General features: G+C 43.9%; 3 protein-coding genes across 3 annotated transcripts; 1 reads left to right on the top strand and 2 right to left on the bottom strand.

The window, feature by feature from the left end:
• Window position 1: 1 nt before the first annotated feature.
• Window positions 2-4,601, top strand: LOC129825289 (F-box only protein 30-like). The gene is made up of 3 exons (XM_055885271.1): window positions 2-211; window positions 790-3,326; window positions 3,640-4,601. The coding sequence occupies exons 2-3, from the start codon at window positions 876-878 to the stop codon at window positions 3,838-3,840; spliced, it is 2,652 nt and encodes an 883-aa protein (XP_055741246.1). The 5' UTR covers window positions 2-211; window positions 790-875; the 3' UTR covers window positions 3,841-4,601.
• On the bottom strand, window positions 4,575-14,542 carry LOC129825291 (hydroperoxide isomerase ALOXE3-like). Its single transcript, XM_055885273.1, has 14 exons — window positions 14,338-14,542; window positions 13,297-13,497; window positions 13,058-13,139; window positions 12,789-12,911; window positions 12,489-12,592; window positions 12,065-12,237; window positions 11,638-11,781; window positions 10,638-10,841; window positions 7,377-7,463; window positions 7,078-7,247; window positions 6,832-6,953; window positions 6,637-6,737; window positions 6,363-6,533; window positions 4,575-5,175 (listed from the first exon to the last, which is right to left on the bottom strand). The coding sequence occupies exons 1-14, from the start codon at window positions 14,501-14,503 to the stop codon at window positions 4,981-4,983; spliced, it is 2,043 nt and encodes a 680-aa protein (XP_055741248.1). The 5' UTR covers window positions 14,504-14,542; the 3' UTR covers window positions 4,575-4,980.
• A 302-nt stretch (window positions 14,543-14,844) lies between these two features.
• Window positions 14,845-26,435, bottom strand: LOC129825290 (hydroperoxide isomerase ALOXE3-like). The gene is made up of 15 exons (XM_055885272.1): window positions 24,625-26,435; window positions 24,046-24,210; window positions 19,806-20,010; window positions 19,620-19,701; window positions 19,367-19,489; window positions 18,947-19,050; window positions 18,662-18,834; window positions 18,041-18,184; window positions 17,572-17,775; window positions 17,323-17,409; window positions 17,066-17,232; window positions 16,783-16,904; window positions 16,580-16,680; window positions 16,238-16,408; window positions 14,845-16,053 (listed from the first exon to the last, which is right to left on the bottom strand). Exons 2-15 carry the CDS (start codon window positions 24,190-24,192, stop codon window positions 15,874-15,876), a joined length of 2,010 nt encoding a protein of 669 aa, XP_055741247.1. The 5' UTR covers window positions 24,193-24,210; window positions 24,625-26,435; the 3' UTR covers window positions 14,845-15,873.
• Window positions 26,436-27,368: the final 933 nt, after the last annotated feature.

Raw genomic sequence — 27,368 nt, 5'->3', positions numbered from 1 at the left:
ATGGGAACACACATCCCTAGGATCATCTCTCAGTTTAGAATAGAGGGAGAAGCAACAGCGGACAAAGCATAGGGAGGTTGATTGAAAGACAAGAGGAGAGATGTATAGGAAAAAAGTAGTTTACATCCATTTGTAACTTTAATATTAACGGACAAGTAGCTGGATTACTATAGTCGTGGAGTTTGAGCAATCGAGTCACGTCAACGCTACGGTAATTAGCCAAGAATTGAAGTTTCTTGCTGAGTTGTTGTTCTTGGGACAGCTGAAAGTTAGTGGCTCTTTCGTCACTCAGACTGCGACACGGTCTTCTTGCTATGTTAGGAGTTGTCTTAACAGCTACACAGAATCCTACCATCAGCATGACCAGTCTGTGAAATCAGTCCCTCAAATAGAATTTCTTCATTCATTAGGTTTGCTTTTGGTTTATCAAACTGAACCTTACTAGCTGGCTTGTTTTCCTTTGCTGACAAAGCTGGCTAGCTAGCGGCTAACTTAGGCTAAGTATCTGGTCAGCCAAGTTATTATTAGGCTATTGGTGTTACAAATGACTCAACATAGCTAAGCTAGCTTGCTCTTTAGCTTAGGTATTGAACTGAGCTAAGCTACTGTAGATAACCCATTTCCTATCCAAGTTATTACTTGCTACACTGTTGCTACTTGAGGAATGAATGGCTGGGTTTGATATTTTTCAACCAAATTGAAAGGACTAGTGTACTGTATTGTATGCATCCGCTTGTACACACGAATTAACATTCATTCCTGTGTATATTGTCTCCTTTTCCCTCTCAGTGTTGTGGACTCTCCCCTTCCCACCACTACACCCTCCTGCTCCACCTTACACCCCTCCAGAAACTCCACTGCCCATCTTCTTAAAGATGGAGCTGCAACATACCCACTGTGTGACCTGCCTGAGTCAGAGGTGTATGACCAGGCCTGAACCTGGTATCTCCTGTGACCTGGTCACCTGCCCCTTGCTCTGCGGGGCCATCTTCCACACCTGCAAAGGACCCGAGCACCGCCTCCTCTGCCCCCTGGAGAGGGTGCCCTGCCTGAACAGTGGCTTTGGCTGCCCTGCCACCCTGGTACGGACCCGGATTCCCGCGCACCTGGAGGTGTGCCCAGCGGGCGTGGTGTGCTGCACCATGGAGTGGAACAGGTGGCCGATCAGCTGCCTGGACTACACCTCATACGAGAGCCTGAGCTGGGGGGTAGAGGAGACAGAGCAGCTGGACATGGCGCTCGCCCTGCAGGACCAACACACGCTGATCGAGTCCCTCAAGGTGGTCGCCATGGCGCCCACGGCCGAAAGACAGCCAACGGTTGTCGCCGTAGAGAGCGAGAAGGACACTGCTTCGGACTCAGCTGTGCTGGTGGTGGCCGACCCTATAGCTGCCACTTCTGAGTCACCGCCACCATTGATGCCGCAGTCACCACCACCAATGACGACGCATTCACCACCACCATTGACACCACCGCTGGGCTCAGCGAATGATAAAATTGCTAACGGAATAAACGGTTTGAACGAGGAGCGGTATAGCAAGCTGTACGAGGCCACAGTGGAGACGGCGAGGAGCCTTGCCGCCGCATTGGACGTCCTCAACAGCGCTAACAGCACCTCTGACAACAACACAGAGCAACACATCAACGGAGGAGCAGTGCTGGAGCCTCAGCGTAGCGAGAACAGCAGTGACAGGAATGAGGAGCTGCTGCTTCACAACAGACTGGAGGTCAAAGGTCCTGTAGCTGAGGGTGTGAATTTGAAGGAGTGCTATGGACAGCTGCACCAACTCCACCAGGCTACAGTCCAGCTAAGGAGGAGCCTGGTCACAGCCCTGGGTGACCTCGGCAACACAGTCAAATACACAGACCCAATCAACGGAGCCCCCTCTCACCCTCAGGCGGAACCTAACAGCAGCTTCCATCAATTGGAAGATGCAGACTCAATGAATGTTGAGATGAAAGATGCTGAGGCAGGATCATCAGTCGGACCGCTGAGAGTGGTCAGCAGAACCGACAGTGAGGTTGCCATGAATGTTGTTGCTGATGGCAACATGCAGATGGAGCTTTTAGGTAGGGCCTCAAAGAGTGTTGAGGGGATGGATGGACAGAGCCTATGTAATGGTTGTTTGAGTGGGAAAGGCTCCCAGAAGAGGCCACAGGAGCAGGTCTTAGGTTCAGATTCAGCAGACCAGCAACAGCCTGGAACCAGTTGGTCCTCCAGTGAAACAGTATGCCTCGTCAAGGTGGAAGATGACTTGAATCTGTCACCTGTGCCTCAAGGGTCCTGTGTGTCTCAGTCACAGCCACAACCCCAGTCTCACCCAGACCCTCCACTAGCACCACCCCTGGATATCCACCAGGGTATTGCACACAGGGCCGGCCACGTGGTCCTAGAAGACAGAGGGCTGGAGAGGAAGTTCCAGAACCACCAGTTGCTCAGAGGCTTGGGCCAGTTTGCTCTGTCCAATGGACGAAGGGTTCGGGTTAGGTTTAGACCCAAAATGGAGGACAAGGCAGTAGATACGTCAGACCTGGAGCAGGAGGACGACCCCATGGGCCTGGGGGAGATCGACCTGATCACCGCAGCCCTCCTCTTCTGCCTGGAGGAGTCTCGCAAGTGCCGCAGGATCTCTGAAACTACCTATGTAGACGGCTTCCACGTCGACTTCGGCACGCAGACCTTCACTTTCCCAGCGGCCATCTTGGTGACCAGCACAAGGGTGGGCGACGTAGCGTCTGCGGCTGCCTGCGACCACGCGCCCCAACTATCCTACCCCAGCCCCTTCCGCACCCTCCGCCTGGACCTGGTTCTAGAGGAGGTTCCACAGATCCGGAACATGCCATGTAATCGTCTCCAGCAAATGTTCTCCTTCATTTGTGGCCAGCTGTTCCGCAGGGATGAGTACTCCTCCCACTTCAAGAATGTCCACGAGGACATCCACGCGGGCCTCAACGGTTGGATGGAGCACCGCTGTCCCCTGGCTTACTACGGCTGCACCTACTCCCAGCGCAGGTTCTGCCCCTCATCCCAAGGTTCAAAGGTCATCCATGACCGGAACCTTCGGTCATTTGGGGTGCAGCCAAGCCCCGTTGGGGGGGAACCGTTGGGCGAGTCCCAATCAGACCAGTTCAGTGGGCTTCCCTTTGAGGTGCTGGAACATGTGGCCCGCTTCCTAGACGGCTTCAGCCTGTGTCAGCTGTCCGTGGTGTCGCGGACCATGAGGGACGTGTGTGCTAGCCTGCTGCAGTCCCGGGGGATAGTGGAACTACGGTGGGAGAGGAGGCAGTACCCAAACGGAACCTTCTCATGGCAGATCAAAGACAGGGTAAATAACTCACATTTGTTGGCTGAAACTGGACCACCAGGTGTAAGATGTGCAAAAGTTAGATTTTTAGACCGCCAGTATTATAGTTTACAGACATATTTACAACCACATCTGAGGATTTACATTCCCAGTCTAGGATTTTAGCGTGCCACTGCCACGATAGGGTCTTATTTCGGCACTGACACATGTACAATAGCACTGATGTTAAATCCCTTACCCTATACCCCATTTAAATGTTTGCATGTATAGGCTAATACTACTGGATTGAACTCTCTTGCCCTCTTATCAATACTCTCTTGTTCTGTTTGGGCAGGTGTGGCGATTCAGCACTGCCTTCAGCCCCGTTAGTGAGTGGCGGTTTGCCGAAGTCTCCAGCATGTCCGACCACCTGAGGACGTGCCGCTACAACACCGTAGAGCGCAAGATGGAGGCCGTTCCACTGCCGTCCATGTGCACAGCCAGAGACAGATCCCTCCTCTCCATCTTGAAACTCCAGGAGCAACACATGACCTAACCTCTGTTAGCTACACTGTGTAATTTAATACCATAGGTTTTGATGTTACATGTATTTTTTATATTGAAAAGGAATGTGGGAGAATCTCAATTGCATACTACTCGTGTCCTCTCCTCGCCTTCTCAAAACCCATTGGAGGAGTAGGTCAGAGAGGAGGGACCTCTGGCTTTCTCATCCAATGGGTTTTGAGGAGGAGAGGGTGTCAGCAGTATGCAATTGAGGATCTCCCTGTGTCCCGTGTTGTATGACGGTTGAAGAAGAGCCTTAATGTATGAAATAATACTTGATCTGCTTGACACACGGTTACAGTAGGTTTCTTGACCTGCAGTGTATCCATACTAGATGTAAATTAGTACTATTTAACAATTTAACTTGCATGGGTTGTTGGTGTTTAAATTGTGTCCCTATTTTGGTAACATGATTTTCTTGGACAAATACTGAGTATACATAGAAAGAAATATAAATATTTTCACTGTCTTGCCTTTCAGCGAGTTATTTTCCATATAGCACTTTAATGAAATGTGCAAGGCCCTGGTCACTCTTACACCAATGTACCAAAAGCATCCTCATTTAAATGAATATGGTGGGGATCAATATGTGATATTTGCAAACTGGACTTGAAGGACCAGTGGGTTGGACCAGAAAGTGACCACAACACACAAAACAAAGGAAGAGAAGTCATGCGTGGTCACATGGAGCTGTCCCAACAATGCATGTGATTTTGTTGCTGTTTAATAAAATGAATCTTCAATAACACCTTTCATGATCTTCCTTGTGTTTGTCTAGCTCTTTGTTTTTTTTATCAGCACCCTAGAGCTTCAGTGAATCACACAAACTTTTATTTATTTGATAATTCAAAGTACATAAAGCTGCTCACTACCACATGTTAACTTGAGAGGAAGTGCAATAGAACATGTTCATTGAGATCAAAGAAGAAAAGATGGAGTCTATTTACATTCTCCATCTTTCCAAAGGTTAAATAAAATGTTCACTTGAATGCTCATAATTAGTAACAGATTTGCATAGCTCTGGTCATTGGCAGCAGGGTATACTGTATTCTTTGGACACACTACTACGCCCTGTACTACAGGGCTTGCAAGCATCTTTGCATGCTCAATCATTATGGTAACATGAACCGGCTCACATAGATACGCTATTCTCCATCTCGGCAGGGTTCAGGTAGTTATAAGGTGGTGTAAATGTGGAATTCCTCTCAGTGATTGACTCACTGAGGTAGGATAACTCTGCCTGGAAGTGCTTCATCATCTGCTTGGTCACGTCAAAGTATCCATCAGTCTCGTCAAAGTATTGATTTGGGTATGAGCCAAGGGGGATCTGAGGAAAACAGACGATATTCCAATTTATTACTTTGTGGGAGAAGAAAATCTCCAGATATAAGAAGCAAATGAGTGAGTCATGTATTTGTGATGATTAGGCCTGTTGGGTCATTGGAGCAGTGCTGTAAGTACTTAAGTAAGAATACTTTAAAGTACTACTTAAGTCGTTTTTTGGGGTATCTATACTTTACTTCACAATTCATCTTTTTGATAACTTTTACTTTTAGTCCACTACATTCCTAAAGAAAATAATCTACTTTTTACTCCATTATTTTCCCTGACACCCAAAAGTACTCGTTACATTTTGAATGCTTAACAGAACAGGAAAATGATCCAATTCACACACTTATAAAGAGAACATCCCTGGTCATAACTACTGCCTCTGACTTGGCGGACTCACTAAACACAAATACTTCATTTGTACATTATGTCTGACTGTTTGAGTATACCCCTGGCTATCACTAAATAAAAAAACAAGAAAATCGTGCCGTCTGGTTTGCCTATTATATTTAGCAATTACATTTACTTTTGATACTTAAGTATATTTAAAACCATATACTTTAAAATTCTTACTCAAGTAGTATTTTGCTGGGTGACTTTCACTTTTACTTGAGTCATTTTCGATTAAGGTATTTTTACTCAAGTATGACAATTCTACTTTTCCCACCACTTCATTGGTGTCGGGTATAGACTAGACTTGAGCAACAATGTCCCTGTTTGAATACTTTCAAAATGCACACTTCTTTTCTTATTTCCTTAAGGAAATAGCTGATCTGTAACTAAGATTGGTGAAAGCAATGGGGTGGAAACCAGGGGAGGCTGGTGGGAGGAGATAAAGGAGGACGGGGTCACTGTAATGGCTAGAATGGAATAATTGGAACAGTACCAAACACATCAAACATATGCAAACCACATGACTCCGTTCTATCCCCATTCCAGCCATTACGATGAGCCCATCCTCCTATAGCTCTTCCCACCAGCCTCCTCTGGTGGAGACAATGTTTTCACCTAACCCACACACAGACCTGTGATTACCTCAAGCAAATAGGGTGGGAAGGGAGAAAGGAAGAATGCAATTGTATTCGAACAGGGTCAATGACTGCAGCAACAGTGACCGCAGCATATCACAGACATGACTAAAAATACCATATCTAAGAGGGTCAAATCATTGAGGTCAAAACTCACAAAGTCTGAGTATTTCTTGCTGAGCAGCCATATGGAAGCCATTCCCCTCACTGTTGAGCCGACATCTGGCAGTGTCTCAAAAATGGTGCTCATGCTAGAGCACCCCTTAGTGGTGGGAGGAGCTTTGCAAAGAAATATGGGGCTGTTGGGTACCCAGCTGCAGTAGTCAAACTAGGAAAGAGAAAGAAGTAATATGTTTAAAAATATATATGTATACACTTATCAGTCCTGCAATGTAATTTGTTAACTTGTTTTGCTCTCTTCCTCATCTCACTTGTCCCATGCTGACAGCGGAATGTTGTGCTGACACAGTGAAGATCACCATGGTGATGAATTTGATGACCTCCTTCACTGTGTCAAATCGTTGAGGGATTCCTGGGAAGGAGACATCAGTGGACGAGGAGAAGGATCTTAAATAATAGAACTACAACAGTGACATTTCATCTGTTAATTTGATGAGTCATCATACCTGACTTTCCGTTTCCAAGGAACCCATGGATGAAGATCTCGTTGATCCAGTCCTGAAGCTCAGAGTCCCTGGACACTTCACTGTCAGAGGAGTAGAAGTGCTCCACCATCCCCTGGACAAAGCTTCACATCACAACAATCAAGCACTTATCTATGTTTGTGTTATTTTTACAATACAATTATTTAATTGGCCATTAAGGTTACTAAGGTATTACTGATACGTCCATCAGTGTAGCCATAGCTCCACCTGTTGATGACGTTCCACAGCTTCAGGCCGTCCTCCCTGTAGTAGAATTTGGGGATGGACTCCAGTCCTCGTGCAACAATGTTCTCCGGCAGACAGAGGGAGCTGTAGGTGATTTCTGAGTGTGCCCTTTTCAAGAGTTCCTTCAACCCCTCCAGTCCTAAAGTGGTGTCCTGGATAAATGTTTGCTTTTTTGTAATTTTTTGGGACACTTCAATAAAATATGCATTTGTTATCGTTAGGGTAGCAATGTCTATTGGATTAGCTTTTAAGCTGTTTATACTTTTTCTGTATTTAAATACCTTAGTTAAGCCTTCTTCGGGTCCAAAAAGTATTTCACGGCTAATGGTGTTTACCGGAAAGGTATAACGGAAGTGGGAAATCAGCAACTGGACCAAGTAAAGACAATTAGGAAGAGGGAAGTAAATAAAGTTACAAATATACATTGAAAAATCTTTGTTAAAAACTTATTCGGGATCGGTGTCCCTTCTACGGGACGGTTGAGCTAATGTAGGCTAATGCGATAAGCATGAGGTTGTAAGTAACAAGTACATTTCCCAGGACATAGACATATCTGGAATATATTCCGGAGACCTTCTACCTTACCTCACCTCGCTCATCAACTCATCCCTGACCGCTGGCTACGTCCCTTCCGTCTTCAAGAGAGCGAGAGTTGCACCCCTTCTGAAAAAACCTACACTCGATCCCTCCGATGTCAACAACTACAGACCAGTATCCCTTCTTTCTTTTCTCTCCAAAACTCTTGAACGTGCCGTCCTTGGCCAGCTCTCCTGCTATCTCTCTCAGAATGACCTTCTTGATCCAAATCAGTCAGGTTTCAAGACTAGTCACTCAACTGAGACTGCTCTTCTCTGTATCACGGAGGCGCTCCGCACTGCTAAAGCTAACTCTCTCTCCTCTGCTCTCATCCTTCTAGACCTATCGGCTGCCTTCGATACTGTGAACCATCAGATCCTCCTCTCCACCCTCTCCGAGTTGGGCATCTCCGGCGCGGCCCACGCTTGGATTGCGTCCTACCTGACAGGTCGCTCCTACCAGGTGGCGTGGCGAGAATCTGTCTCCTCACCACGCGCTCTCACCACTGGTGTCCCCCAGGGCTCTGTTCTAGGCCCTCTCCTATTCTCGCTATACACCAAGTCACTTGGCTCTGTCATAACCTCACATGGTCTCTCCTATCATTGCTATGCAGACGACACACAATTAATCTTCTCCTTTCCCCCTTCTGATGACCAGGTGGCGAATCGCATCTCTGCATGTCTGGCAGACATATCAGTGTGGATGACGGATCACCACCTCAAGCTGAACCTCGGCAAGACGGAGCTGCTCTTCCTCCCGGGGAAGGACTGTCCGTTCCATGATCTCGCCATCACGGTTGACAACTCCATTGTGTCCTCCTCCCAGAGCGCTAAGAACCTTGGCGTGATCCTGGACAACACCCTGTCGTTCTCCACCAACATCAAGGCGGTGGCCCGTTCCTGTAGGTTCATGCTCTACAACATCCGCAGAGTACGACCCTGCCTCACACAGGAAGCGGCGCAGGTCCTAATCCAGGCACTTGTCATCTCCCGTCTGGATTACTGCAACTCGCTGTTGGCTGGGCTCCCTGCCTGTGCCATTAAACCCCTACAACTCATCCAGAACGCCGCAGCCCGTCTGGTGTTCAACCTTCCCAAGTTCTCTCACGTCACCCCGCTCCTCCGCTCTCTCCACTGGCTTCCAGTTGAAGCTCGCATCCGCTACAAGACCATGGTGCTTGCCTACGGAGCTGTGAGGGGAACGGCACCTCAGTACCTTCAGGCTCTGATCAGGCCCTACACCCAAACAAGGGCACTGCGTTCATCCACCTCTGGCCTGCTCGCCTCCCTACCACTGAGGAAGTACAGTTCCCGCTCAGCCCAGTCAAAACTGTTCGCTGCTCTGGCACCCCAATGGTGGAACAAACTCCCTCACGACGCCAGGACAGCGGAGTCAATCACCACCTTCCGGAGACACCTGAAACCCCACCTCTTCAAGGAATACCTAGGATAAAGCAATCCTTCTGCCCCCCCCCCCCCCCCCCCTTAAAATGATCTAGATGCTCTATTGTAAAGTGGCTGTTCCACTGGATGTCATAAGGTGAATGCACCAATTTGTAAGTCGCTCTGGATAAGAGCGTCTGCTAAATGACTTAAATGTAAATGTAAATGTAAATATCTGGTATTGGCAGAAAGCTTAAATTCTTGTTAATCTAACTGCACTGTCCAATTTACAGTAGCTATTACAGTGAAAGAATACCATGCTATTGTTTGATGAGAGTGCACAATTTTGAACATAAAAAGTTATTAATAAACAAATTTGGCGTATTTGGGCAACCTTGATACAACATTTTGAACAGAAATTCAATGGTTCATTGGATCAGTCTAAAACTTTGCACATACACTGCTGCCATTTCCTGGCCAAAATGTATATTGCACCTGTGCTGGAATACTACATTATGGCCTTTCTCTTGCATTTCAAAGATGATGGTACAAAATAAATACAAAAGAACGTTTGTTTTTTCTTTGTATTACCTTTTACCAGATCTAATGTGTTATATTCTCCTACATTCCTTTCACATTTCCACAAACTTCAAAGTGTTTCCATTCAAATGGTACCAAGACTATGCATATCCTTGCCTCAGGGCCTGAGCTACAGGCAGTTAGATTTGAGTATGTAATTTCAGGTGAAATTTGAAAAAAAGGGGCGGATCCTTTTATTAACAGTCCAACGCAGCCATTTTATCTCAATATCAAATCATTTCTGGGTAACAATTACGTACCTTACTGTGATTGTTTCAATTAAAATGGTCAAAAAGAAACACAAGTAGCTTCTTAGCAAGGAGCAATTTCTCAAGCAAGAATTTTACTAGGACAGTCTGGGAGTGGTCTGAGTGGGGAGGGGGAAACTAAAAACTAAAAGGTTTGGAACGCTCTTTCTTATTGGTCTATTAATTAATTTACCACTTTATGATGTCACCAGGCAGGTCGAAACTCCTTCCCATCAAAACAAACTGAAATTTCAGTCTGTCTTTTCAAACACCTCTTACACTTAAAGAGCATTATCACTGTTTTCACGGTATTATTCCAACCTCATAGTTTCGAAATATATATAAAAGACAGGATAATCATGTTTTTGACTGGCCCCGGCCACATTTAACATATTGACATTCCATTATTCTAACATAGTAAATTGAAGTAAAAAATGTAATCATTAATGGTGAAACTGCCACATGCATTTGGGATATTATAACAACAAAGAAGTTACTGCAAACAACAAACACTGTGTTTTTCCCTCGAATATCATTGCACACGCGACATAACAGAAGAATATGTACTGCAATTTGTTTTTACCACACTGATCGACGCACTTCACGTCCGTTTCGTCCACAAAACAAAAACAATAACAAAGGTGCTGGGGCGGACATTGGTGCTATTTCCCCTAATGAGGATTCAATCTTGAAACAAGACACTTTGTGATAGTGTTATTGTTTGGTGGGGACCACAGTCTGTGTCAGGCTGTCATACCTTGTGGAGAGGGTGCATGATAGGAAGGCTCCGGAGGGTTGCCATGGCAAAGGCCTCAGCCAGTAAATGAGTGCCCAGCAGATGGTAGCTATTCTGGTGTTCAATGAAATCCGCGTTCCTCACAAACATCTTGGCTAGCAGCCAGTCGTGCTCAGAGTCGCTAGGCAGAAATATGGGGTTCTGCTGAGAGGGCTGCTGCTCCAGCTGTGAGGTCAGAGAAACCCAGAACCAAAGGAATAAAGGCAAGTTTCAACAAAAACAAAACTTTTGTGACAACATTGTTCAGGTACAATTCTCAGTACACAAACATGTAGCATTTTAGCAAATAAACATATTAATGTCATATCAACATTCAAATATGGATCCAAACATACTTCCCCTTCTCAGATCTATAATTTAAATAACTTTGAATACTGTAGATACATGATATTGATTAGGGGCTGTGATGTAATGATAACTGTGGAAAGTAGCTTTGTTTTGAGTAGAAGCGTTTTACATTTTTTTTCCTTTCTTTTCTGTTAACAAGACTTTCTTTCTCTTGTTTTTAAATAATTTTTTTATGGTTGTTTTATTCTTCTTTTTTTATAACGACATTTGGTTGAGTTTTGTGGAACAGTTAGGATGGTACTAGAGATGTAGGATCTTAATTTGAGCGAGTTTGCTGCAGGGAGGAAAATAATCCTTCAGCAACAGGAAATGTGAATTATTAAGTGGATTATAATTAATGGACATTTTTGTAGGGTTTGATACATTTTTGGTAAGGGAAAATCCAGTCTGAAATTTCAGAGTGGAAATTACAAACTTCAGAAGTCTTTTTAAACCTCAAATACACTAACAGTTTTCCTGCAACAGGGTGATCAAATTAAGATCCTATATCTGTATTTTTAGCTTTATGCTGAATTGTCTAAAAAAAAATCTGAAGACAGTTGCATGTTTTAGTTTACCATTTGACCCTAATGTCTATGTCACTTAAGTATGCCATTGGTGCAGGTGTATGTACCTGGATGGCGATAGGTGTCAGATTGTCCTCTGGGTTATTGTAGAACAGGCAGAGAGCAGCAGTGAGAGGCAGTGGTTCACCGTTTACCACCCGGGTTGGCACACCCTCAAGCCTCTTGTAGTCACAAATAAATATGTTTCCTTTCTGTAGGGAGGACAAAAGAAGATGGAAGTTAAGGCATTTGTGGTCTACATTTAATTTACTTAAAGTATTAAGGTATCAAGGGGTTGTATAAGGGAACAGCAGGGGCACAAGCAATGAACCCTGTGGAACACCAAATAAAATTTTACCACCAGTTTAGAGGAAGAAGCCCTTCCCCTAACTCCATTGTATTGTTAACTAGCACCACCCACCTGTGATAATATACAAATCTATACAGCATATATAGAGATACAAGGCGTGGCTATTACCAACTTGTTTTTCATACCTTCATCTCTGTCTCCAGGGAACTCCCGTCCTCCAGGGAGGGCTGTACCATCTCATCTGTGACAGGGAAGTTGGGGGGAAGCGTTGTGCAGCGCTGGATCACATTGGGGTTGGTTCCATTCAGAAATTGGGACCCAAAAAAGTCATCCTCCTTCCAGTGCTCAGAGACATATTCTAGGATGGAGGTATTATGTTCATGTAAGCTTAAACAAATCTCTAGATTGATTCAACAAACAAGTCTTACCAGGACAGAGTTATGGCAGTATGCACTAGCCTAATAAGTGTATGGTTTTGAAGAACAAGGACCTGGGTATCATTTTTAAGCTGGTAGGGCCCACTGTAAGAGCAAGTTGCTGTTTACTGCAATTACATCTAATAATGCACCCTATGTTTGATGTTGTAACTTGAGGGGTCTGCTCTTTTACCTGAGATGGGTGTCTTTCTGAACCAGAAAACCTTTTTCATCTTATCAAAGTCTTCCCACTGCTTGGTGGAGTCTGCAAGGCCCTTCAGTTTGAGCTCAAACATTCTGGAAGAGGGTAGATGGGGTTAAAGGGCGAAAGGTGAAAGGTTACAGGAATATTTCCTTCATGTTATGTTATTACCATCTCACAGTCTTAGGGATGGTTTTGTGTTTGCATCTTCAGATGGAAGAATGCTACCCTGGTGGGTTTTATATTAGTGGGTTTTATATTAGTGGGTTTTATGCACTGCTTTGAACCTACCCTGATTCTCTTGTGTAGATTGTCTCTACCTCTTTGGAAAAGGAAAAGAGAACTTCAGCAGGAAGGGCTGAGAGTTCTTTGGCACTGTTAATGTGGGGAAGTCCCTCAGCAAACTCACTCCACCTGAGGGTGGGACAAGAACACACACTTATTGAAACAAAGAAATGTGAACAGTTACACAGGCATGTGTACATATACTCACAGTAATCTACAGCATTATACAGATGGACAGGTATGTCAGTGTGTTGAGCTGGGAAGTAAAAACTTACTGGAACAGTTTCTTGTGACGCTCCAGCTCCTTTTTACGATGGTGCACCAGTAGAGGGAGCTCATCCTCAAAAACCTTACTGGCTGTGAAGTGGAGTGGCATAGGATGACAGAGGATGAGCAAAGAAGGTCAAAGTAGGCAAATGTATCACATCTTAATTACATTCTTGTAATGTAAGTTATACAGCTATGCAGAAGTTATATGATAAATAACATTGACGAGGGTATTTTATTCCCACACCTTTTCCCCCTCTCAGCTCCACAACCTCCCCTCTGGACACCCATTTGTAACAGGGGAAGTAGATGACATCATGCTCAGGTGTCGTCACGACAACCTTGGAGCAGAACCACTTGTTTTCTGGCAGGAACAGGTACTGCTCTTTCTCCAGCTTAACCAGGAGGAGGCGCCCCAGAGTTGAGGGGGTGGTCACAGTGTAGGTCCCTGTCTGTAGAGAATGGAGACGTGGCAGTTTAAGCCTACATCAGGCAAGTCATTTTGACCAAAATATTTTGTATTTTGCCCAAATGCCTGTTTGTCCCACATGCCATAATTTTACAGCAGAGCCAAAGAGTGTAAAAATCCACATGAGCAAAAAAGTTCACTTTTGTGGCTGTCAAGGTGGCACCTGGAAGTGAACTAACCTTTTAAAAATACTATAAAAATGTTTTAGGAGACTATCCTCCTTGAGGCCTGTCACATTGTACATGTCACTACTAGTATAGAATGCCATCATCCTCGAGACACTAAAATGATGGTGAGTGAATATGAAAAACACTCCAACTCACTTGCATGACAATCTTCATTTCCAGTCACGGTCCGAGAAAATGGCTGATGCAAATGTCCCACATGTGCTTAATAAGATACCCAAATGTCTCACCGTATCAATATTTGACATACATACTGCAGGCTACCTCTAATGAATGAACATAAATTATTTTACCAATTCTGTGAACATTTTCCTATCAACATTATGTATAATCCTGTATATTGTTTGAAGTTGCCAGTTTTGTTTTAGGTGAAATCACACTTTTAAAAGCAGCCTTGAAAGTGATATTTTAGGAAGGTCTGCCATCTCTATGGTGCCTCTACCACAATCAGTCGTCTATACTTTCAGTAAATGGTTATTACACATATTTGCAATTCTTAACTGCAACAACTCAGTTATTAATTCGCTTTTATATTTGTTTCACTGCAGGGTTTTAAAAAAAATATGCAAAAAAGACAGACAAAAAAAGACAATCTGTCACTGTCAAGCAACGTGAGGTACGCAAAGCTCATAACTCACCTTTCCAGTCATGAAATCTAGGACAGAGTTGGCCAAGTTTGTGCGCTCACTTGTCCAGTCCGTTCCAATCAGTGTGGCATATATACTGTCAGAGGTAGAAGAGTGCAGAAAGTCACCAGTATTCAGATCTATTTTGTACTGGTGTTGTACTAGTATTGCCATGGTGAGTCAACGGCAAAAACAAACAAACCTGAGATAGGCAAAAATGTACTAGAAAATATACCACTCTTTAGTGAATGTAGACAAGTGCAGGTGCATTATGTTTCTCTTTTGCTCTCTCTCTGAACATTCATTTGACTATTTTAAGGGGGTGTGTCTGAATCAAACAGGAGTATGGTTCCATGCAAGTGGACAGGGCAAATTATAGCATGAGGATTATCTATCAAAACTTTCCATATCTTCAATGTCCTTGGGCCTTAATCATCATTCATCTCAAATATGTGCTGCATTCTGATCAACAATACAATGCTACTCAGTATGGAATGAGATACAAAGAGGACAAATTTCATTTGTAATCCACTTTATTAATGCATTCTTTATAAAGACAATTAATTGCAAAGTTCCATTTTCTAAAGTTGGTAGCCACTTCTTGCGACTTTAATCCAGGACTCTGTGGTACTCAGTGACTTCAGGACTTCAGCTGCCTTCTAGATCTTCAATTTGGTTATCCATTTTGGCTATCATTGATGATTGAAGTGATGCTCCAGAGCCTGTGTATAATTTCAGCCAGTAGTTTTGAAAGAGGTGCTCATAAGAAAAAACAGGTCCCATTTTTCGTGTACTCCGTCATCAAATTGTTTACTACGCCATACATTTTTTATGATATGTTATGTTTTGTACAATTCGTATGATATGTTACGAATCCAATTCGTAAAAAGAAAGAAAGTCGCATACTCTATGCTCCCAAACATTTAATGGGTATAGCAACCAGTGCCTTCTTCAATAAAATGTGTACTGTTACATTCTAATTCTCTGAGTAAAAAACTATATGGACACTATGAAAGCTTAACCAAGTTTAATTCTTCCCAGAGGATCAATACAGCTGCATTAGACAAAAACATTTTCACACAAGCACTGATATTTAACACAAGCACTGATATTTAACACAAGCACTGATATTTAACCCTTCCTCCTGGGCTGAGTCTCCTCCTACACATCTGTACAAACATTGTATTTTTACTGTTAGGCAGGACACTATGTGATAAACTTGTATTTCTCCCTTTAAGTGACCTGACCTGACCTCGACCCCGCTTCATCACTAATCCATGGCTCTCTCCCCTTATCAATGCCTGCCACATGTGATCGCTTCCCTGCACTCAATATTTCAATAGGATACCTGATATAATGTTTACGTTATACATTAACCTCTCTCCCTCAGTGACATGAATAAGTATATTTCATTTTCTCAGAACCCAACAGCACAATATGTTAATAGTTTGTTTAAGTAAACAGTAATCATTTGAATACCCTGTTCAGTGCAGTTGTACATTCAATTTGCCCAGCAGGTTGCAATGATATGGGCATAAGATCAATCATATGGATACACTATTCTCCATCTCAGCAGGGTTCAGGTAGTTATAGGGTAGTGTAAGTGTGGCATTCCTCTTAATGATTGATTGACTGAGGTAGGACAACTTTGCTTGGAACTGCTTAATAATCTGCATTGGGATAGCCTCATCAAAGTGTTGATCTGGGTATGTACCAAGGGGAATCTAAGGAAGACAGAACAAACATGATTTAAGTGACGTATATTTTAGATTAGAAGTGAACAAATCAGACTCGTATTTATGAATGGGTTTGTCAAAAGCAACAGTGACTGCACCATATTACAGACATGACTCTAAAAACATAGCGGATCTTGACTTACAAGATTAAACAATTAGGGGACAAACTCACTATGTCTGAGTATCTCTTGCTGAGCAGCCATGCGGAAGCCATGTTGTTGACAGTAGTGCTGATGTTTGGCAGTACTTCCAAAATGGTTTTCATGCTAGATCTCCCCTTCATGGTGGGAGGAGCTTTGCGCAGTAACAGGGGGTTGTTGGGTACCCAACCACCGTAGTCAAACTAGGAAAGAGAGACATCCTTGTATAAACCAATGGTCAGAAGGCAAAATAAGTAACTTTGAGTTTAAGTAACAAAGCTTTATTAAAACAAAACATGAACTATGTGATTATAGCCTAAATTCACACTATAGTGTGTAGGTGGCTACTTTAATTGCTCTCTTCCTTAACTTACCTGCCCCATATTGAGGGCACAATGTTGAGCTGACACAGTGAAGATAATCATGGTAATGAATTTGACAACTTCCTCCACTTTGTCAAATCGCTTAGGGATTCCTGTGGAGGCAACATCAGTGGATGAGAAGGATAGGTAATACAACACGTCACAACAGCGTAGCTTTCTTGGTTTTATTGACTGATACTTCATAAGTAAAGTACCTGACTTGTTGTTTCCAAGGAACCCATGGATGAAGATCTCGTTGATCCAGTCCTGAAGCTCAGAGTCCCTGGACACTTCACTGTCAGAGGAGTAGAAGTGCTCCACCATCCCCTGGACAAAGCTTCACATCACAACACATTTTTAATGGCATGTTCAGTAAACCAAGCTAGCTACTAACAGTATTGATTTCAAGCTTCAGCCCATACTGTTGTGTTATTTAGAATAATAGAGAAGTGTTATTAAAACTTTTCCATTAGGGGTTATTCAAATAAATAGTGCAACCTGTTGATGATCTTCCACAGCTTCAGGCCGTCCTCCCTGTAGTAGAAGTTGGGGATGGACTCCAGTCCTCGTGCAACAATGTTCTCCGGCAGACAGAGGGAGCTGTAGGTGATTTCTGAGTGTGCCCTTTTCATGAGTTCCCTCAACCCCTCCTGTCCCATAGCACCCTAAAGAAAGGAAAAGTTTACGTCAATACAGCACGCCAAGTGGTAAACATGGAATTGTATCGGCTGAATCAATGCATTTAAGGTACGTACATTTGCTAAGGGTCCATCAGGACTAAACAGTCTTTTTCGCGCAAAAAGGTTGATCTGCAGGGTGTAACGGAAGTGGGGTATCAGCAACTATGCAGAAACAGAGGGGAAATAGAAAGAACAAAAGAAAAATAAGCAAAGAGAAGGTGAACAATTTGTTTCATGACTGAATTTACAGCTCAGGGATTATAACGTGCATTTTCTTGCTCTTCATTGTTTGGTGGGACCCCAGTCTGTGTCAGGCTGTCATACCTTGTGGAGAGGGTGTATGATAGGAAGGCTCCGGAAGGTTGCCATAGTGAAGGCCTCTGCCAGTAAATGAGTGCCCAGTAGATGGTAGCTGATCTGGTACTCGGAGAAATCTGCGTTCCTCACAAAGATCTTGGCTAGCAGCCAGTCGTGCTTCGAGTCGCTAGGCAGAAATATAGGGTTCTGCTGAGAGGGCTGCTGCTCCAGCTGTGAGATAATATATGCCATTTAGCAGACACTTTTATCCAAAGTGACTTACAGTCATGTGTGCATACATTTCACGTATGGGTGGCCCTGGGAATTGAACCCACAACCCTAGCGGTGCAAGCGCCATGCTCTACCAACTGAGCCATACAGGACCAAAACAGAGAAACCCAGAAGTCAGAAGTAATCATCACTTCTGAGGAACATATTTACTAAGCATTTGCAACATTGTAACTTCTGCCCCTGTTTCCAGGTATGTGTACTGTACCTGGATGGCGATAGGCAGCAGTTTGTCCTCTGGGTTCTTGTAGAACAGGCAGAGGGCAGCCGTGAGGGGCAATGGTTTACCATTGACCACCCGGGTTGGCACACCCTCAAGCCTCTTGTAGTTGCAAAGGAATATGTTTCCTTCCTGTAGGGAAGAAAGAAAACAGAGGTAAAGACTTTGTGGGAACATAGAATTTAAAGTACCCACTGGCCAAAAACTGGTTGAATAAATGTTGTTTCAACAAAAATATTCAGTGGGATGACACTGAACCAACGTGAAAAGTCATCAACATATGCTATTTTTGTATTTTTTCACCCAACTTGCAACTTAAATCCAATGACATGCTGAAATTGTTTGTTGATTTCATGTTAGTTGACAACTCAACCAAATGTAAATCAAAGGTAGAAGTTGAACTGACGTCTGTTCCCTGTGGGTAGTTAAGCAGTAGCTCATGCTATAACAGGACAAAGAAAAAAAAGAACGGATGTTCAGGGATGACGTTACAAAAGGGTAGCATGTATAAAGTGAACAGAAGGGATCCAAGCACTGAACCTTAGGGAACATCACATCCCACTTCAGAGTTGCAAGAGAACTTACAATCTAACTGTTCATAATTCATACCTGCATCTCCATCGCCAGGGAACTCCCGTCCTTCAGGAAGGGCTGTACCATCTCATCTGTGACAGGGAAGTTGGGAGGAAGCGTTGTGCAGCGCTGGATCACATTGGGGTTGGATCCAATCAGAAACTGGGACCCGAAAAAGTCATCCTCCTTCCAGTGCTCAGAAACATATTCTAGAAGGGAGGATTTTTTTTTTATCCCTTATTTTTGTAGGAGTTACTTTTTACTGATATCTCAAAATGACCCTTATAGTTGATATACAATTCAATGGATCAGGTCTCTTACCTGAAATGGGTGTTCTATTTTTCCAGAAAACAGTTTTCATCATCTCCAGGTCTTTCCACTGCTCGGTGGAGTTCACCAGGCATTTCAGTTTGAGCTCAGCTATACTGGTAGGGGAAGATGGGAAGAGACAGGTTATAGGCTATGCTTATTCCCTCACAGTCATAGGAAAGGTTCTGTGCATCTGGATGAGCATCAGCGGTGGCACTTAAAATCAAAGGACTGGCTCATAGTTATGGCTGGAATGGAATGAATCAAACACCTGGTTTCCATGTGTTTGATACATTCCATTCACTACATTTCAGCCATTATTATGAGCTGTCCTCCCCTCACCAGCCTCCTCTGTCAAACATACAGTATGTTACACTGGTACTGTTGTGGGAATTTAAACTGCTTTAGGTGTGCCGTCTGCTTTGAACTTACGCTGCAGCTTTGGTGTAGATAAACTCTGACATTTTGGAGAAAGAAAATTGAACTTCAGAAGGGAGGGCTGAGACTTCAGTGGCGTTATTGATGTGGGTGACTCCCTCGGCATACACAAGCCACCTAATGGTGAGACAAGAAGACACACACACAATCAATCTAAAAGTGTTGTACAGACAAGTTGACTGACTGTTGTCTGCTGTGTGTTGAGCTGTAGACAGTCCTACAAAAAACAACTGGTAAAAACACTCACTGGAACAGTTTCTTCTGAAGCTCCAGCTCCTTTTTACGATGGTCCACCAGTAGAGGGAGCTCATCCTCAAAAATCTTCCTGGCTGTGAAGAGGAGAGGACAAGATGTATTACACACTTATAGTAGCAGCAGGATTATAAATAACATTATCTGAGTATCCTCAGAACAAATGTGAATCAGGACACACCTTTTCCTCCTCTCAGCTCCACAACTTCCCCTCTGGACACCCATCTGTAACAAGGGAAAAGGATTACGTCACCCTCGGGCGTCGTCACGACAACCTTGGAGCAGAACAACTCATTTTCCGGCAGGAACAGGTACTGCTCTTTCTCCAGCTTGACCAGGAGGAGGCGCCCCAGAGACGAGGGGTTGGTCACAGTGTAGGTCCCTGTCTGTAGAGAATGGAGAAGTACAGGGTGTTGAATAGCCAGCTACTTGCTTGGGCTGAAGAGCAAGATCACATTCATTATGATTATCCCCTAAACATTAAATGGAATGTTTAGGGGGTAATGTACAGATAAGAACATATACAGGTAAGTTGACAGAAAGGATTTTAAGTGTATTTTTTAACAATCTGGACAAACGAATGTTCTTAAAAGGGAAACCAGTGAGCAGTGTAAACTGGTTCTGCTGGTCCTCAAAGATAAGCCATAGCACCTCAAGATAAGATCACTTCAAAATATCTATTCACATGTAAATATCCCTAGAATGTGCCCAGTGCTGACAGTAGCGCTGCCGCCCCAAAACAACATATTGCTCCTGGAGGCATAGGTTGAAACACAGACTGCACAACTTTCCATTCTTTCCATTATATGTTCCATTCTTTCCATTATACACTGCTCAAAAAAATAAAGGGAACACTTAAAAAACACAATGTAACTCCAAGTCAATCACACTTCTGTGAAATCAAACTGTCCACTTAGGAAGCAACACTGATTGACAATAAATTTCACATGCTGTTGTGCAAATGGAATAGACAAAAGGTGGAAATTATGGGCAATTAGCAAGACACCCCCCAAAACAGGAGTGATTCTGCAGGTGGTGACCACAGACCACTTCTCAGTTCCTATGCTTCCTGGCTGATGTTTTGGTCACTTTTGAATGCTGGCGGTGCTCTCACACTAGTGGTAGCATGAGACGGAGTCTACAACCCACACAAGTGGCTCAGGTAGTGCAGTTCATCCAGGATGGCACATCAATGCGAACTGTGGCAAAAAGGTTTGCTGTGTCTGTCAGCGTAGTGTCCAGAGCATGCAGGCGCTACCAGGAGACATGCCAGTACATCAGGAGACGTGGAGGAGGCCGTAGGAGGGCAACAACCCAGCAGCAGGACCGCTACCTCCGACTTTGTGCAAGGAGGTGCACTGCCAGCGCCCTGCAAAATGACCTCCAGCAGGCCACAAATGTGCATGTGTCAGCATATGGTCTCACAAGGGGTCTGAGGATCTCATCTCGGTACCTAATGGCAGTCAGGCTACCTCTGGCGAGCACATGGAGGGCTGTGCGGCCCCACAAAGAAATGCCACCCCACACCATGACTGACCCATCGCCAAACCGGTCATGCTGGAGGATGTTGCAGGCAGCAGAACGTTCTCCACGGCGTCTCCAGACTCTGTCACGTCTGTCACATGTGCTCATGTGCTCATGTGCTTTCATCTGTGAAGAGCACAGGGCGCCAGTGGCTAATTTGCCAATCTTGGTGTTCTCTGGCAAATGCCAAACGTCCTGCACGGTGTTGGGCTGTAAGCACAACCCCCACCTGTGGACGTCGGGCCATCATACCACCCTCATGGAGTCTGTTTCTGACCGTTTGAGCAGACACATGCACATTTGTGGCCTGCTGGAGGTCATTTTGCAGGGCGCTGGCAGTGCACCTCCTTGCACAAAGTCGGAGGTAGCGGTCCTGCTGCTGGGTTGTTGCCCTCCTACGGCCTCCTCCACGTCTCCTGATGTACTGGCCTGTCTCCTGGTAGCGCCTGCATGCTCTGGACACTACGCTGACAGACACAGCAAACCTTTTTGCCACAGTTCGCATTGATGTGCCATCCTGGATGAACTGCACTACCTGAGCCACTTGTGTGGGTTGTAGACTCCGTCTCATGCTACCACTAGAGTGAGAGCACCGCCAGCATTCAAAAGTGACCAAAACATCAGCCAGGAAGCATAGGAACTGAGAAGTGGTCTGTGGTCACCACCTGCAGAATCACTCCTGTTTTGGGGGGTGTCTTGCTAATTGCCTATAATTTCCACCTTTTGTCTATTCCATTTGCACAACAGCATGTGAAATTTATTGTCAATCAGTGTTGCTTCCTAAGTGGACAGTTTGATTTCACAGAAGTGTGATTGACTTGGAGTTACATTGTGTTTTTTAAGTGTTCCCTTTATTTTTTTGAGCAGTGTATGTTCCATTCTATGTTTCAGTCTGTTATATCTGGAGTATTTATCCTGTCTTATCCGGTGTCCTGTGTGAATTTAAGTAGGCTCTCTCTAATTCTATCTTTCTCTCTTTCTTTCTCTCTCGGAGGACCTGAGCCTTAGGACCATGCCTCAGGACTACCTAGCATGATGACTCCTTGCTGTCCCCAGTCCACCTGGCCGTGCTGCTGCTCCAGTTTCAACTGTTCTGCCTGCGGCTATGGAACCCTGACCTATTCACCGGACGTGCTACCTGTCTCAGACCTGCTGTTTTCAACTCTCTTGAGACAGAATATGTAAATATATATACAGTGCATTCGGAAAGTATTCAGACCCCTTGACTTTTACAAATTTTGTTGCGTTACAGCCTCATTCTAAAATGGATTAAATACAACATCTTGCTCATCAATCTACACACAATACCCCATAATGACAAAGCAAAAACAGGTTTTAAGAAATGTTTGCAGAAAAAACGTATTTACATCCACTACCCTTTTATTGCTCATTTAATAAGCACAACAGTTTACAGCTGTGCTAACATAATTGCAAAAGGGTTTTCTAATGATCAATTAGCCTTTTAAAATGACCAACTTCAATTAGCTAACACAACGTGCCATTGGACACAGGAGTGATGGTTGCTGATAATGGGCCTCTGTACGCCTATGTAGATATTCCAACTGTGCAACGGTGACAGCGCATTTTTCGCGAATGCACTTGTTAAATCGTCACTCGTTTGGCAAAGTAGGCTATGATTTCGATGATAAATTAACAGGCACCGCATTGATTATTTGCAACGCAGGACAAGCTAGTTAATCTAGTAATACCAGCAACCATGTGTAGTTAACAAGTGATTATTTTAAGATTGATTGTTTTTATAAGATAAGTTTAATGCTAGCTAGCAATTTATCTTGGCTCCTTGCTGCACTCCCGTAACAGGTGGTCTCCTCGTGGAGTGCAACGTAATCGGCCATAATCTGCGTCCAAAAAATGCAGATTACCGATTGTTATGAAAACTTGAAATCTGCCCTAATTAATCGGTCGACCTCTACTCCAGAGCGCTCAGGACCTTAGACTGGGGCGATGGTTCACCTTCCAACAGGACAACGACCCTAAGGACACAGCCAAGAAAACGCATGAGTGGCTTCGGGACAAGTCTCTGAATGTCCTTGAGTTGCCCAGCCAGAGCCCGAACTTGAACCCGATCGAACATCTCTGGAGAGACCTTAAAATAGCTGTGCAGCGACGCTACCCATCCAACCTGACAGAGTTTTTTAAAATGTATTTTTATTTTACCTTTATTTAACTAGGCAAGTCAGTTAAGAACAAATTCTTATTTTCAATGACGGCCTAGGAACAGTGGGTTAACTGCCTTGTTCAGGGGCAGAATGACAGATTTTTAGCTTGTCAGCTTGGGGATTTGATCTTGCAACCTTTCAGTTACTAGTCCAACACTCTAACCTGCTGCCCCAGCTTGAGAGGATTTGCAGAAAAGAAGGGGAGAAACTCCCCAAATACAGGTGTGCCAAGCTTGTAGCATCATACCCAATAAGACTCGAGGCTGTAATCGCTGACAAAGGTGCTTCAACAAAGTATTAAGTAAAGTGTCTGAATACTTATGTAAATTAGGTATTTGCAAAAATGTTCACTTCATCATCATTTTCACTTAATCATCATTCAAAAAAATCTATTTTCGAATAAGGCTGTAACGTAATAAAATGTGGAAAATGTGACGGGGTCTGAATACTTTAAGAATGCACTGTATATACAGTACCAGTCAAACTTTGGACACACCTACTCCTTCAAAGGTTTCTCTTTATTTTTACTATTTTCTACATTGTAGAATAATACTGAAGACAACAAAACTATGAAATAACACATATGGAATCATGTAGTTACCAAGAAAGTATTAAAGAAATCAAAATATATTTTATATTTGAGATTCTTCAAAGTAGCCACCTTTTGCCTTGATGACAGCTTTGCACACTCTTGGCATTAAAGAAGGTGTAACTTACCATCCCAGTCATGAAATCTAGGCCATAGTTGTCAAGGTTAGTGCGCTCACTTTCCCCCTCTGTTCCAATCAGTGTGACATAAATGTAGTCAGATGAGCCAGAGAATAGACCGTCCCCTGTAGTCACCTTTACTTTGTATTCAACCATGGTGAGCCAACGGGAAAACTGGAAAAGCCCAAAAAATACTTAACACAGACAAAGGGGTTCTATTGTTCAATGCAATAAACACTTTTTGCCAAACAATATAATCATTACAATATTTTCTGAGATACTGGAATTTGTGATTTCTGTTATAGAGTATACCACAAGCATTGTTTTCTAGATAATATCCAAATGAAGACGTTCTCGGAACCCCAAGACGTTTCACAATTTTATTGTAGCCCTGAACTAGCTCACCTGATTCCCTTAGTCAAGGACTTGATAATAAGTTGACAATTTTAATCAGATGTGTTAGCTCTGGAGTAGATCAAATACATGGGACGGCTGTGGGTCCTCAGGAGAAGTCTGAGAACCACTGGCCTATGGGATGGTTCTACATACAAGCTTTTAGCAATATGCAATATTTTAAAGTCAACATACCTTATCAACGAATGGAGATTATGGAGTCTCTCTCTCGCTCTCTGTATGGACTTTGTCTCACCGGTTACCTGTACTGTATTTTAAGGGCTGCCCCCTCACCTTGGTCTAACAGGTTCCTCGGTTATAACCAGCGGATCGCCTTGGTCTAACAGGTTCCTCGGTTATAACCAGCGGATCGCCTTGGTCTAACAGGTTCCTCAGTTAGAACCAGCGGACCGCATTGGTCTAACAGGTTCCTCGGTTAGAACCAGCGGATTTTGTGTGCAAATGTTGATAATGTACAAACAATCAACAATCCATCTATTTTTAAATCCAGAATGTAGCATATCACCAAGACCAGAACAGAAAAACAATGCGTATTGAGCTCATCACCAATACAGCATGTAATGATGGGTACAGCCAAATTCCTTTGGGGATGTGTCCTTCCCCTATTCCAGTATTTCCAAGGGTTTTAGGTCTTGCAGAAACAACTTCTTCTTGTCTGGGCAAGCGAGTTGTGTTAAGAGAATGCTTTAAATAATAGTGTTCAGTTTCCTGTACTAGCCTGCTGTTGTCACTTAATGCTGGTGGGTAAATCCTGAACAGGGGCTTGTGCAAGCATCATGAAACAATTACACTACCGTTCAAAAGTTTGGGGTCACTTAGAAATGTCCTTGTTTTTTAAAGAAATGCAAAAACATTGTCCATTAAAATAACATCACATTGATCAGAAATACAGTGTAGAAATGTTTAATGTTGTAAATGACTAGTGTAGCTGGAAACGGCAGATTTTATATGGAATATCTACATAGGCGTACAGAGGCCATTATCAGCAACCATCACTCATGTGTCCCAAAGGCACGTTGTGTTAGCTAATCCAAGTTTATAATTTTAGAAGGCTAATTGATCATTAGAAAACCCTTTTGCAATTATGTTAGCACAGCTGAAACTGTTGTCCTGATTAAATAAGCAATAAAACTGGCCTTCTTTAGACTAGTTGAGTATTTGGAGCATCAGCATTTGTGGGTTCGATTACAGGCTCAAAATGGCCAGAAACAAAGACCTTTCTTCTGAAACTCGCCAGTCTATTCTTGTTCTGAGAAATGAAGGCTATTCCATGTGAGAAATTGCCAAGAAACTGAATTTCAAACAGGCTCTAACCAGAATAGAAAGAGGAGTTGGAGGCCCCGGAGCACAACTGAGCAAGAGGACAAGCACACTACAGTAGGCTATGGTCCTTAGGGATAGGTTTCCTTACCCTGTTAGCAGTCTATGGACAAGTTATGACAGATGTCCATGCTCTAGTTTAGTGTCTTTGGCAATACGTGTTTCCACATGCTAATGGCACAAATCCCATTCAAGTCATGGGACCGAAATGAGCATTTTTCACACATCATGTTCAAAACAGTGACTTTGTTGAGCTTCACAATTCATTTGAGATACTTTCGGATGATTTAGACATGTGTAAAAAATGCTAACATCGGTCCCATGACTTGAATTAAATTTGTGCCACAAACAGTTTCAGGGGAACTAAAACAAAGCATGGATTACTGTCATAACTGCTTACAGGGTAAGGAAACCAAAGTGTCATTTTTGTAATTTGGGTGAACTATACCTTTAAGGACTATAGCCTATTGAAAATGGAAGCTAATGTAATACAAGTAGGTTAATTATTTTATACACTGCTCAAAAAAATAAAGGGAACACTTAAACAACACAATGTAACTCCAAGTCAATCACACTTCTGTGAAATCAAACTGTCCACTTAGGAAGCAACACTGATTGACAATAAATTTCACATGCTGTTGTGCAAATGGATTAGACAAAAGGTGGAAATTATAGGCAATTAGCAAGACACCCCCCAAAACAGGAGTGATTCTCCAGGTGGTGACCACAGACCACTTCTCAGTTCCTATGCTTCCTGGCTGATGTTTTGGTCACTTTTGAATACTGGCGGTGCTCTCACTCTAGTGGTAGCATGAGACGGAGTCTACAACCTACACAAGTGGCTCAGGTAGTGCAGTTCATCCAGGATGGCACATCAATGCGAACTGTGGCAAAAAGGTTTGCTGTGTCTGTCAGCATAGTGTCCAGAGCATGCAGGCGCTACCAGGAGACAGGCCAGTACATCAGGAGACGTGGAGGAGGCCGTAGGAGGGCAACAACCCAGCAGCAGGAACGGTACCTCCGCCTTAGTGCAAGGAGGTGCACTGCCAGCGCCCTGCAAAATGACCTCCAGCAGGCCACAAATGTGCATGTGTCTGCTCAAACGGTCAGAAACAGACTCCATGAGGGTGGTATGAGGGCCCGACGTCCACAGGTGGGGGTTGTGCTTACAGCCCAACACCGTGCAGGACGTTTGGCATTTGCCAGAGAACACCAAGATTGGCAAATTCGCCACTGGCGCCCTGTGCTCTTCACAGATGAAAGCAGGTTCACACTGAGCACATGAGCACATGTTACAGACGTGACAGAGTCTGGAGACGCCGTGGAGAACGTTCTGCTGCCTGCAACATCCTCCAGCATGACCGGTTTGGCGATGGGTCAGTCATGGTGTGGGGTGGCATTTCATTGTGGGGCCGCACAGCCCTCCATGTGCTCGCCAGAGGTAGCCTGACTGCCATTAGGTACCGAGATGAGATCCTCAGACCCCTTGTGAGACCATATGCTGACACAAGCACATTTGTGGCCTGCTGGAGGTCATTTTGCAGGGCTCTGGCAGTGCACCTCCTTGCACTAAGGCGGAGGTACCGTTCCTGCTGCTG

Source organism: Salvelinus fontinalis, chromosome 27 (assembly GCF_029448725.1).
Source record: "Salvelinus fontinalis isolate EN_2023a chromosome 27, ASM2944872v1, whole genome shotgun sequence".
Classification (NCBI taxonomy): Eukaryota; Metazoa; Chordata; class Actinopteri; order Salmoniformes; family Salmonidae; genus Salvelinus; species Salvelinus fontinalis.
This window is presented reverse-complemented; position numbering and strand designations above follow the sequence as displayed.